The 14,625-nt window shown below is 38.6% G+C and overlaps 1 protein-coding gene across 1 annotated transcript in view; it reads left to right on the forward strand.

Moving 5' to 3' along the window:
- Window positions 1-673: 673 nt before the first annotated feature.
- The window catches only part of LOC109077459 (peripheral plasma membrane protein CASK-like), a 54,327-nt gene continuing 40,375 nt past the window's right edge, over window positions 674-14,625 (forward strand). Inside the window, exons 1-2 of the mRNA XM_042754099.1 lie at window positions 674-1,377; window positions 14,008-14,120. Of these exons, the coding sequence (XP_042610033.1) occupies window positions 1,319-1,377; window positions 14,008-14,120 (172 nt within the window). The 5' untranslated portion in view covers window positions 674-1,318. The remainder of the gene's footprint in view (window positions 1,378-14,007; window positions 14,121-14,625) is intronic.

The following is a 14,625-nucleotide window of genomic DNA, read 5'->3' on the forward strand; positions in this document are numbered from 1 at the left end:
CCTACCGTAAATATATCAAAACTTAATTTTTGATTAGTAATATGCATTGCTAAGAACTTCATTTGAACAACTTTAAAGATGATTTTCTCAATATTTAGATTTTTTTGCAAGATTCAAGATTTTCAAATAGTTGTATCTCAGACAAATATTGTCCTCCCAACAAACCACACATCAATGGAGAGATACTTTTTAGTAGGTTTATTTTAGTTTGTGGTCCAGACTGACAGAAGTATGTGAACACACACACACACACACACACACACACACACACACACACACACACACACATATATATATATATATATAATATATATATATATATAAAGCTGCTTAAATTAGCAAACCCTATCGGTTTTTATTGCATCTCTATGAACTGTACAGTATTTCTGCGCTTGATATGAATATATGGCTCAGTGATGGATGTGATAAATCAGGATCATAAAATGATGCTCAGTCTGCGAGCCCGCTATTATTCATCGAGAATCTTCAATGTTCAATCTATTGCCCTCCTGCAGCATTTATTCAATAAGAAAATTCACGGATCCTGAGGAAAAATCGCAGAAGCTCTGACGTCATCGCACGGTCAACCAGCACGCGCAGCGACGCCGGTCTGCCATTGGCCGCTGGACGGGAGAACGGGATTTCTCTGGGCAGATTAGGAAACTGAGCGCCGTGGGCTCGAAGGCGCGCCCTTCCGTCGACATCTTGGCTCAAGCGGTCCAACGAGCGTCAGCGGAAACATCCGGGGAATCGCGCGCACCTCGGCGGCCATTGCGGCTCTGCGTCCGGCAGCTTCATAACCTTGAGAAGGCGGAGCGTCAGCGCGCTGGATTGGAGTAGCAGCGGAGCAGGAGGATAGGCGCCGAGGCAACGGAGAGCTGCAGAAAACCGTTACACGGCAGCGCTGCTTTACCTCACCGCTGTAACGGGAGATCAGGGCGTGTACCGGCGCGTCTAACGGACAATGATGAGCGCGGTCCGACGGGACCAGGAGCGGCGGCGGCGTTGAGCGCGTTTTTTATGTTTGAGGAGGATCGGCGGGATCTCGAGCGTTCAGTTTTTTCTCCGTTGACATTTATTATTTGAAGCGGTAGATTCCCGGAGCGTTGCGACCTGAATCCCGGAGCGTTGATTTTCCCTGACATCATCATCATCCTCGTCGCTCGGTGTGAACGGACATCTTCGGCGGTCGTCGACGGGAATCCGGGGCATTTACAGGATCCCGGTGTCGCCGCTCGGATTTTGACGTTCGCGGCGCGTTTCTGAGGGACAGCAGATCTTTTCCCGCGGATCTGTCGGCGGGAGTAACGGTAACGTTATGGCTGACGACGACGTGCTGTTCGAGGATGTGTACGAGCTCTGCGAGGTGATCGGGAAGTGAGTGATCAGATCTAATCAATCATTCCGCCGCTGAGGCGTGTTCCTCAAGCTCTCTTTGTCTCGTGTGTTGATATTATACTGCTTCAGGTTCAGCTGAGCGAGTGTGTGTGTGAGTGTGTGTGTGTGTGTGTGTGTGTGTGTGTGTGTGTGTGTGTGTGTGATCTGACACTAATATTCATCGATCAGTCACTCTTCACACGCTGTGATTTGTGGTGTTCAGTCTCGTGTGAGGAGGGCTCGTCTTGTAAAGGTAAAATGTGTCATTTCTCTCTCGGTCACTGCGCAGATTTGTTCTAATAATTAAATGATTTTCATTGATGAGTGTGAATCTGTCTGATGGAGATGCTGGAGGTGCAGCAGGCCTGTGTGTGATGTACAGCTGTTTATTAGACACTGAAGTTGGTTGTAGATTTCTGAAAAATTAGTTTAGTCTATTATTAAATTCAAATGAATGGATTTGTGTTGATTGTGTGAGTTCATCTGCTGTCTGACAGTCATGTGTGGGTCATTATTATTAATATATGTGTCCCTGCAGCACAGAAGCAGTCATCAGTAGCACAGGTATATTTGTAGCAATAGACAACAATACATTGTATGGGTCACAATTATACATTTCTCTTTTATGCCAAAAATCATTAGGATATTAAGATCATGTTCCATGAAGATATTTTGTATATTTTTCCTACTGTAAATATATCATTGTAATATATACATTTTTGATTAGTAATATGCATCACTAAGAACTTCATTTGAACAACTTTAAAGATGATTTTCTCAATATTTAGATTTTTTTGCTCCCTCAGATTCCAGATTTTCAAATAGTTGTATCTCAGACAAATATTGTCCTCCTAACAAACCACACATCAATGGAGAGATTATTTATCCAGCTTTCAGATGACGTATACATCTCAATTTAAATAAATTGCCCGTTATGGCTGGTTTTGTGGCCCGGGTCACACATGACAGGAGGATAGACGGACAGACGGCTCTTCTTCATAGACGGTGGATCGGGTGGGTCTGTAATTCACCATCGCTGCTGTCTGTCAGCATATCAGTGTACAGTTTACTGCACTGCTCATAACACTAATATTTAGAGTCTAATATGGGTTCATGGGTTCATCTCTCGTGTTTATCTGTCAAACCAACCAATTATTTTTGACACAAAATACTGAAGCCTGTTTTTAGGAAGAGTTTCTGCATTGGCACATTATTTTCATGACAGTTTCCCTTCATATATTCACATCATTACTGTTAATGACAAGTATTTATTCATCATAGAGGTAATGTGTTTTTGCAGACTTTATTTCTAATTAAAAACATCATATATTACAGTAAATAGTGAATTACTGATTCAGTCACTGTGTGTGAGATTGGGATGGAAAGTGTGAGGCGCTCGATACAGTGTTGTTCGACTCATAAGGGCTGCGTATGAGAAACATCAAACGGCAAATGAAACAAAAGCGTATTGAAAACACGCAGCACAGACGTTCATCAGCTGGTCCGAGCTCAGAACAGCTTTACTCAGGAGCAAAGTTGATTTCGTGTCACTGTCACTGTGTTTGAATTCAGCGCAGAATGAATACAGATTGCAGCAAGATCTAGTGAGACGAATTCGAATTAGTTAACTAACATTCATAAACATTGATCCTCATATATGCAATCAAAAGTAAGCCTGTTTAGATAAGTTTTAAGATGAGATTTAAAGGTTGTGGATGTCCAGGGGAAGAGCGTTCCACAGATCTGGCCCATGATGCACTGCAGGACTGAACAGACGTGATGGTCGTTTAGGCCTGGATCAATGAGTCTGCTGCTGATCAGGATAAATGCAGCTGATAATCTGATCGATGAGCTCCTGACAGGAACTGATGCGCTGAAACATCAGCGTTTACTACAGTGAAGCTGTCTGAACCGTGTTACACTCAGGTGTATCTCCGGTGGATTATTGCTATTATAAAACAGCAGCTGCAATGACATTACATTTATTAATGATGATAAATATTTCTTAGATCAGGAGTGTAACTGAGATTTCAGCATCACGGCGTCTGACTCTAGTCTGTGTTTGTCTGGTTTAAGAGGCGTTTGGACGAGGCTCATCCAGTCTGTTATCATGATTCACTGACCTCTGAACAGTACAGTATGTTTATAATAAATGAAGGATGATTAAAATCCCTTTGGTTATTGATGTGTCGAGCTAGTGCTTGATTGCACACACGCATCAGATGTGTGTTTGTGTTCTGAGGTTTGATTGGTTCAGTGATGTCGGGGTGCTTGGCCATTTTTAATGTTCCTAATTATTTTTGAGTGATTAATATTTATTGGTTTCGCAGAGCCACTGTTTTTTAATTGGTGTTTTTATGTCAATGTCATATTTTGGAGCTCATTTCAATTTGCATTTACATTAGAGATGTAACGGTACAAACATTTCTTATCATGATTATAGTGAATAAAATTATCACGGTCACATTTTTTTTGCATAAACACTAAAAAAAATAATATTACCAGTGATATCCGGATTTGAAAGGACAGCATGACTGACAACAGTTGATCTAATAACATGATAATATCTAATATATTATAAAATATGTAAAATATCTAATGTAAATGTTCAAATATGAAAAGCGAAGCTGAAAACAAAATGCCTTTGGATCTTTTCTGAAGACAGTCAGAACCTTCAGAGGTACACTAATAATAATTCATTCATTATATTCAACTGTATAATTCCCTTAGCAGTCTTTTCCACCATGTTTTCACTCAAAACGAAACTGCTCTGCTTCTGTGTGCACATGAGACTGTTACTTAAAACTGTGCTTCATGCTGGATATTTAATTATCTTTAGTTGTTAAATTGTGGTGATCGGTTATAACATTTACATTTATTCATTTATTCAACGTTTTATTAAATGTTTGTTTTGCTACATTGATAAAAAAAATGCATTCATACTCAGAGTATTGGACACACTCAAAATGCTAAAACTCAAAACGTTTTTGAGCAAATACAGTTTACAGATTTATTTAGAAAGAAGTATTATTTTTCATATTAATATTAACTATATTGTATCAATATTTTGTATTTTTTAAATAGATATCACTATTTATCCTCCATGATTCTGGAAAAAAACAGACAACTAAACAAAATAAAATGTAATTTACTAGAGTTTATAGTAAAAATTGCTGCAGTCTATATATAAAATACAATATTCAACGAATTGATAAAAAAAAAATTAGATAAACGATTCAATGACTTGCTCATAAAGACTTCACTTGTTTTATTCCTGAATGAATCAAGGTTTTTTTGAACGAATCTCATTTTAAGTCACTTGTCTCCACCTACTGGCGGTGTGTTGTAATCGATGCAATTTTTATTTGAAGCATCGTCACTTTCAAAAAGGTGATTTATTCTATTTTGATCGCTTCTGTAGACAGCAGTGTTTATATCTGAACCATAAACTTTTATTCTAGTACATCTGAGATTATTTGAATGTTTTTAACACAGAAATAAGGATACAGAAGGCTTTGTAAAGATGTTTAATACATGTAAACTGCTCTCTCTGGATCAGCGGCAGCACGAACGCAGATTTGAATGTCACATTGATTGTGTAAAGATGTTTAATACATGTAAACTGCTCTCTCTGGATCAGCGGCAGCACGAACGCAGATTTGAGTTCGCGATCTGCATATTTATTTAAATATCCATCAGTACGACCGTAAACATATGACTTGACAATATTTGGTTTATCTGTGTCCTTCAAGCCATCTCTGGTATTTTCATAATAATAAAGTAAATTTATAACCCCTTGCTAATTTTTATTACCATATAGAATCTGCCTCACTCTGTCAAAAACCACACATCAGCTCACAAAATAAAGTTATTAAATGTCCACTTTTATTGGACAATGCTGCTCTTTTAAGTTGTTTGGGGCTTGTTGCTTTTAATTGCATGTTAGTTACAGCGCTTGCAGAGATCAAGCAGCTTTTGAGATTGTATACATTTAATAAAAAAAAATTCAAACTGCCTAATATTTTGAGTGCAAATTGTAATAAAAATACATTACTCTTCAGCATGGGCCACAAAACGAATGCAGATGTGCATCCTCCTGTATAGTGCTTTACTATATTGGGAAAAAATGACATTGCGATATTTTATTTTTCTGCGATTATATATTGTGATATGAAATCTAATCTAATTTTTTCTTACAAACAAAAATGGGGTGAGCACACTTACATTCTGATTTTAAATTATTTTAAACATCAGAGTATTATTTAAATTAGAGTAAATTATTTGTTTGTAACTTTAGGATATGGTTTGAATTGTTAACATATTAACTAACATGAACTTACCACGAGCAATACTTTTGTTACTATATTTATTAATCTTTGTTTATCTTAGTTTATAAAAACACAGCTGTTCATTGTTCGGTAATGTTACTTCACAGTGCATTAATGTTAACAAATACTGTACAACTTTTGATTTCAACAATGAAGGCTATAGCCTAAATGTTGAAATTAACAATATTGTAGAAGTGCAGTTTTGTAATAGTAAATGTTAAATAATTTAATAAATAGAACATTATTATAAAGTGTTACAGATTTTTTTTTATACACCAATTCAGACGTCTCGTGAGTTCAGTGTTGGACAGGTCAGTTGTTTAAACCATTCATTAAATTGAATCGGTTCAAAGGAATCATTAGTTCGCGAATCAGACGTGTACGGCACGCGTTGTGTAATTATCTCGGCAGTTTAGGATATCGGACAAGATTTGACAACACAGAAAACACTTCATCACTGGATAGTTTTTTTTTTTCGACACCATCGTATTAATTGATTTTGATTAATATGCGCGAGGGAGAGAGAGCAAGACAGCGCTCGTGTTGTCTGAAGACGGTGAAGGTGAGCGCGCGCGGCCGGGGCTCTCTCTCTCTCTCTCTCTCTCTCTCTCTTTCTCTCTCTTTCTCTCTCTCTCTCTCTCTCTCTCTCTCTCTCTCTCTCTCTCTGCTCGTTCTTATATGCGCCCTGTTAAACTGACAGGACTTAAAACACATGCAAATGATAAACTTTCATTCTATGATGGTTAAGCTGTGCAATTAATCCGCGAATCACATTTGTCAAGGGCCGGGGAGCAGCTGGCCCGTAAGGTTAATGAATAACGGATCAACTACGACAGACTACATCGCACATCCTGCGATGTGACTATCGTGGATTCGTACATCGCGATATCGATGGTAAAACGACACATCGTGCAGCCCTAACAAAACGAATGCAGATGTGCATTGTTCATGTGTTTTGTGATGTTCATGAGTCTCGGTTTGTTCTGAGTTGTTCAGTTAAACTGTTTTATCAGGAACATCCTCCAGATCTTCTGCACAGCGAGGAACTCAACTATTGCAGAAGCTGCACACGTTCCCTGATACTCAGGAAGGAAACCCTACATTAAGTCAGATCACCTTTATTTCTGTAGCGCTTCATACAAAGCGGATTGTTTGCGAGCAGCTCTGGTTAGCGTTCACACTGGCTCGGTGTTGTGTGCCGGATCAGCTGGTTCGGTGTGATGTGATCGCAGGACACTAATGGTTCGTCACAGCAGTCGCTGAACCTCTTATTAATGATTTAACACGTGAAAGCGGATACTGCACCTCAAAAACCCTCTTAGCCTCATCCATATTTCATGAAGTCATTATGATGGTTGAACCGGATCATGGTGAAAAAGTGCCTGAGATTCTTCTGTAGCGTTTATACCCTGGTAGATTATTAACAATAACATCACAGCTTACAAGCTTGGACTAATTATCATTACATTTTTGTGTGTGTGAGTGTGTGTGTGAATCTGTATAGTGTGTGTGTGTGAATGAGAGATCAGATGTGCTAAAACATTAGCCACATTTAAATCCAGACTCAAAACTCATCTGTTTAGCTGTGCATTTACTGAATGAGCACTGTGCTACGTCTCAACTGATTGCACTGTATTTTATATATAATCATTTTCTATCTTTTACTGTTTTAAATACATTTTTAAATGTTTTTAAATTTCTTGTTTAAAATTTTCCTTGCATACATTTTTTTAAATATAATTTTTACTTCCTTTTATGTAAAGTGCTTTGAATTATGAAATGTGCTATATAAATAAACTTGCCTTGCCTGTTATATACTGAACTGACCAACAACTGCAGTGATTATAAAAGGAGCACTCTTTACTTTGTGATTCAGTCGCAAATTGAACAAAAGTTTGTTTTTCAAGGCACTTTGTGACTTTTCCTACTTCATACACATGAAAAGTGCAAAACTTTGAAAAAATTAAATTTCTTGATGATTTGATATTTTATAATAGTAATTTTATAATATCAAAATATAAAGCAAAAAAGTGGAAATTAATGAATAAGTCAGTAAGTGCTCGTCTGCTGCCATCTTTGGGATATAGTGGTAATTTGATATCTTTATTTTATTTTAAATAAGCGTTTGTTTGCCACAAAGTATATTTTGGTCATCCCATTAAAAACAACATTTAAATTAGATCATTTCTAGAGCTTTGAAGTGTTGGAAGAAGTTGTGTGAAATTATCTCTCTCAAAAGGTTGTACAAACCCTGAAATGAATAATGAAATAACATTTGACTATTTCTGCCACTATTTCTGTACTTGTTTTCGACATCAGCGCTGTCTGATCTGTTTCTAACAGAATTCTGTGCTGAATTTGAATGTTTTTCACTAGATCTGACAGCAACACAATTCATTCTGCGTCGAATTTGTCACGAAATTGGTTCCTGAGTAAAGCTGTTCTGAGCTCGGGCAGATTTGATCTGATAAACGAGCCGCTCTGCGCAGTTCAGTCAACTAGGTGAAGTTTGGTTACGCTTTTGTTTTGTTTGCAGTTTGATGTTTCTCATATGCAACAGAAATGGCAGCACGGGCGCCGCAGCATAAATGGCTGCCCACTGCTCCGGGTGTGTGTTCACTGCTGTGTGTGTGCACTTTGGATGGGTTAAATGCAGAGCACCAATTCTGAGTATGGGTCACCATACTTGGCTGTATGTCACGTCACGTCACTTGTGAGTTGGATAAGATGCTGGTCGCGCCTGTGCAACCGCTCACAAAAATTAGTCACACCGGCAGAAAAGATGTTTGCCGTCTGGAGCCCTGGTGTGTGAGCTGGTATCAGATGATGATTGTTGCTCCGTCTGCTGTCTGTGTGTTGTGACGGTGGGCTGGTATATGTTTATGATTGTTGATATTATCGGCCGATATGAGCTAATTGCATTTTAATCGGCATCGGCGTTTATAACGGCCGATGAAACATGAGAAACAGAGTCTCATGCTTCACTCACGTTATGAGTGTTGCATAGTTTGCCCACCAGAGGGAGCTCTGCAGCTCCCCAGTTGACAACAGCGCCAGAAATCCACTACAGAAGAAAGCTATCAGCCGAGCCACTGAGATGTACTCTTTTGACGGTGAGTCTGTTGTTCGTCATGTGAAATGATTGTAGATTTAGTTCATACACTGTATATAAAAACAGTGTGCTAGTTCTAGCTAACGGTCCTATCATTATCACTTCTAAATATTCTGTAACATCACTTACAGCCGCTAATGCATTGCTATATTAGATTAGCCACAAAGCTAATACCATGTTTATCAGTGGAAGAGCGCGAACGTTAATAAGAGGTCAAACTATAACGTTAGCGTTTAACTTATTCTAAATATATCTGCAGTGTTTCCCACATAATGACCGCGTAACTGTGGCAGGGGGGCACGTCTAGTCAATGACTAGAAGTTATGTACAGCGTGCCTCGAAAAAACAACAACTGTTACGTTATTCTAACGCAAACATAGCTTCCTTTTTAGCAGGGCCCCTTAAATGCTTGCTATTAACTTGTTTGAAGGTGGTTCTTCTCAAAATTGACAGCGGTGTGTTCATGACACTAACGTTAACCATTCAACTTCGAATTGATTCCGTAATCTTCCGGTAACAGTAGGCTAACTTTACGTTCGCCAGCGCATGACGATGTTTTGATTCAGACTGCACAAAGAGAAGAGGAGAAGATATACGGGTCCGTTGTGAATGTGTCTGTGAGAGCAAATATAGTGTAGTTACAGTAACTACAGTAGGTGCGTCAGAAATGATTAAACCAGAGGGGACATGTAAATAAATGTGAGCTGAACAAGCGCTTTTTTTTTCTTCTTTTTTTACAGATCGTTTCAAAGCAGCTTTACAGACATAACAGGAATATGTTTTTAATAATATAGTTAAATATAAGTAGGTAATAGGTAATACCTATTGCTTGACAAATAAAAAAAAAAATATATATATTTCTCTATATTTCTCATTTTTTGCCTATGTAGGAGATCCCTGTTTATTATTATTATAATTCTAATGATGACATGAGTAATGATACATGGTGATATTATTAATACACATGCTTATTCTTTCTCTGTCTCTCTTTCTGCCCTACAGATGGCTGAAAAAGGTGAACGCTGTAGCAGCAAAGTGTGGGACTACTTCTGCAAAGATTCCTCTAATGCAGTGTTCTTTTGATCATTAAAAAATATATACTTTTGATGTGCAATTGTTTAGTCATTGAGACTGTAATCTAAGGCTTTTTTTAACATAATCCCTTCTGGAAAATGGTTTATACAGCCCACATACATAGAACAGGCAGATATTTTTTGCTATTGAATGTTGTGTAAGTGTAGTTTATAGGAAATGGGTCTAATATCCAGTTTATTTTCAAAAACAAAATATCGGCTTATAAATCGGCTCTTTTCGAGTTAAAATCGGCATCGGCATCGGCCCCCAAAAATCCATATCGGTCGGGCTCTATTTTGATATGTGTGTTGTCTTTGTCGTTGTGAAGTAAATGTTGGTCGGGTCAGCTTTGAGATGTTTTGTCCATAAATAACCCATCGAAAGCTGAATCCAGCGCTCCAGTGCTGGCCTGTGCTGAATCTCAGAGCTTCATCCGCTGGGATGTTTTCCATGTTATTCCTAGACTCATTCCCTGATCCGACACAGGCTGTAATTGTAGCTGCGGTTCTGCTGTAATTTGCCCTGTCTGCTTGTTTTCCTGCGTCTCTGTGTGGCGTGGGCAGTTCATGTGGATCCGCTGGGTTCCTCTGAGATGTTTCTGGAGGTCACTGAGAGACACTGAAGGTCAGACCTCCTAAATCCAGATCTGGACTTCATTCATGCCTGGACTGCTCTTTGCTTCACTTTTGAGCTCTTGTTTTAATGTATAGCGGTTAGACCATTACAGCGATCACCAGTAGCGGTCATCAGGCCAGTTTGTGTTTGTATGTGAACCGTTCTAGACGCCACATGAACTTTACTCCGGTAGACCTGCTGGATTCCTCTCGTGTTGAGCGTCTCGTGCAGGGAACTCTGGGATGTCCTGGTTTCTCATGGTGTTTGTGTGAATCAGCTGATCCGGCGTCTCTCAGCATCACACTCTCTCTCAGGTGTTCGAGCGTCTCGTGCGTCTCTTTGGTGCAGATGTTTGTCCTCCAGATCTCTCCTCTGAAGATATTTTAGCATCTTAAACGAAGCTGTCGTCTGAAGTGTCCTTGTAAGTGTTTGTATTGACGTCTATAAACGGATTCAGTAGATGCTTGATGTGATTCTTTCATACAGGACTGTTTCAGCTCTGAAGTCTCAATCGATCTCATTTACTGTCTGTCAGCTTTATGCACCTTCCTGATCCACACATGGAAACTAAATTAGATTAACCTGCCTATTTACTTGTTTGCCTGTTTATAATTATTTGCTTATTTTTGGGTCACAGTGTGATTCGATAGATTAGATGAGATTGTATGAGATAAGAAGTAACATTAGACTATCAGATGTTCATGCGGATCATCAGGCCGCTAGTGAAGGTCGTGAGTTTGAGTCTCTGCTGTACGTATCGAGCAACATGAGCTCTCTGCTGATGATACTGACAGACACTAGTTAACATAACCAGCAGGGTGACTGATTCAGCCATCTGTGATTCATCTTCACAGGGTGGGGATGTAACGATTCACTCATCTCACGATTCGATTCGATTCATGATTTTGATTACATGATTCGATTTTCTTACTTATTTTTATAACAAAATGAGATTGAAGACATCATACAGTAAATGAAAAGGTGTCCTTTTATAAGGCTATTGCTGCACTCTTTGTTTGTGAAATTGAAATATAACAATCCTCATTTGTGCGCGTGTGTCTGAGTGTGTCTGAGTGTGTGTGTGTGTGTGTGTGTGTGTGAGAAATGCGGTGCTGAAGTGAAATAGCGAGGCAATTTGATAGCCGAATTATAATAGGCCGCCAAATAAAAATAATAATAATTATTATTATTCTAATTTAATACATTAATACGAGAATGAGCCTAATTTCATCTTGACTATCGACAAAGACATCTGCCATCGTCGATATCTCTGACTGTCGTCAATACACGATACTATTGTCTATTTTGTTTTAAATATTGATGGCTATTATTGTTAAGAAGGGTTTTTGTAGTATATGATCTTGATAGTTATTAGTCTATTTTTTTAGATATTGATATCATATCTTTTCTAAAGACAGTCAGTTCCCCTCAGAGATACATTCATATAAACTCCTACTCCAGTTCTATCTTGATTTGTGTGTTGCGTCACATATTTGAATCGATTTTCAACCAGCTCGCGGTTCATCTTTACATCTCTAGTCGTTAATAGAATAAAGTGAAAGTGTTGAGTTCAGTAGTTCATCACTGTTGTCTAGATTAGATTAATTAATAAAGTTCACCATCTGATCTGCTGAATAATGGCACACTGAAAGAATGTGTCCCTGCAGCACAGAAGCAGTCATCAGTAGCACAGGTATATTTGTAGCAATAGACAACAATACATTGTATGAGTCACAATTATACATTTCTTTTATGACAAAAATCATTAGGATATTAAGATAAGATCATGTTCCATGAAGATATTTAGTAAATTTCCTACTGTAAATATATCAAAACTTAATTTTTGATTAGTAATATGCATTGCTAAGAACTTCATTTGAACAACTTTAAAGATGATTTTCTCAATATTTAGATTTTTTTGCTCCCTCAGATTCCAGATTTTCAAATAGTTGTATCTCAGACAAATATTGTCCTCCTTACAAACCATACACCAATGGAGAGATTATTTATTCAGCTTTCAGATGATGCATAATCTCAATTTTTAGATTTTTTTGCTTAAGACAACTACTAATAAGCTACATATGGCACTACGGTAAATGTTTTGGTACTCTGGTGCTGTTGTAGTTCTGGGGTTTGAACACCAGGCTGAACAGACCTGTGTGTGTTTGTGTGTGTGTGAGGAGTGTGTGCTGGTTTATTTTACATTATAGGGATAATACCAGTAAATTTTGACCTTGTGGGGACATTTTTGGTCTCCATGAGGAAACAAGCTTATAAATCACACTGAATCAAGTGTTTTGAGAATGTAAATAATGTCTGTAGTTTTGTGTGAGGGGTAGGTTAGGGTAAGAGGATAGAAAATACAGTCTGAATAGTTGAAAAACCATTATGCCAAAGGAATGAACACATAAAACATGGAAACCCAACGTCTGTGCTGTGTGTGTGTGTGTGTGTGTGTGTATGTGTGTGTGTTTTATAGGCGTGTGTCTCTGTTCTTTCATTTGCAGGCGTGTGGTTATGGTTTTCCCAGAATAACCCTGTGTGTGTGAGATGTATATTAAGCCTCTATGATTTCCTCCATGTGGAAAATGTGGATGGAATCGTCCAGTCATAAAAATGGAATTTACAGCACAACACAATGTAATGGAATCTGGCAAAACTGGCTTGGCAATAAAATATGGCGATATGGACTAGTGTATGTATACGAATATTGAAGCACAAAAATACTTCTATTGAGATATAAAGTCAGAAATATGAAGTGTGTGAATGAGCGCTGCGTGTTTGCTCTACTGCTCACACTGAAACACACGTGACGCTCGTCTCTGTCTCAGTATATGAACACATGAACTTCTCCAAATCTCCGGAGATGATCTGATAGACATATCAGTATTTAATTTGATAAAACTAGGGTCAAATGCACACAGAAACTCACTGTTCTTCAATACAACCCACCAGAACAAAAGCTCAGCTTAACTTGAAGAAACTACGACAGAAATATATTACTCTTGTACATTAGAAGAGAAGGTAAAGATGTTTATAATATTTCAAAATATTTAAAATTAAAATAAAAGCTGTTCTATTCTTCAAAATAAACTCTCTATTTATCAAAGAATCCTAAAAAATAAAATGTATCACAGTTTCCACAAAAATATTAAGTGTGTTCAACATTGATAAATATCAGAAATGTTTCTTCATCATATTAGAATGATTTCTGAAGATCATGTGACACTGAAGACTGGAGTAATGATGCTGAAAATACAGCTGTGCATCACAGAAATAAATTACACTTTAACAGAGATTCACATAGAAAACAGCTGTTTTACATTATTATTTTTAATCAAATAAATGCAGCGTTGGTGAGCAAAAGACACTTCTTTCAAAAACATTAAAATGTACAGTACTTGGGTGACTCAAGTAAAGGTGGTATTCTCTTTGGTGGTTAAACTGCTGCTGACGGTCTTTGTGTGTGTGTGTGTGTGTGTGTGTGTGTGTGTGTTTCAGGGGTCCATTCAGTGTGGTGCGAAGATGCATCAACAGAGACACTGGACAGCAGTTCGCTGTGAAGATTGTAGATGTGGCCAGTTTCACCTCCAGCCCTGGACTCAGTACAGAGGGTAAGAACACACACACACACTCGCACACACGCACACACACACACACACTCACTCACACACACACACACACACACTCACTCACACACTCACACACACACACTCTCTCTCACTCACTCACACTCTCTCACTCTCTCACACACACACACACACACACACACACACACACACTAACTCACTCACTCACACACTCACTCACTCACTCACACACACACACACACACACACACACACACACACACACACACTGTATCTCACTCTGATTGGTGTACTGCTGTAACTCGAGGCTGATAGGTCGGGGTTCAGCAGGATGTGACTGACGGCCGTCTGGTTTGGGTGGGAATCTGTGGAGCGTCTTAGGGTTTCTACAGACTCCATGCGGCCTGGTCATGGATACCTGAATCATGCCAAGAGGACTGTGGGTGATGTGTGTGTTCAGAGGGTTTGGTTGTGTGTTGTGTCGCTGCCCGCTGGGCTGCCGGAGCTCCAGGCTTTGGCTTCATCCGTGA

The sequence above is a fragment of the Cyprinus carpio genome, unplaced genomic scaffold, assembly GCF_018340385.1.
Source record: "Cyprinus carpio isolate SPL01 unplaced genomic scaffold, ASM1834038v1 S000006459, whole genome shotgun sequence".
Taxonomy (NCBI): Eukaryota; Metazoa; Chordata; class Actinopteri; order Cypriniformes; family Cyprinidae; genus Cyprinus; species Cyprinus carpio.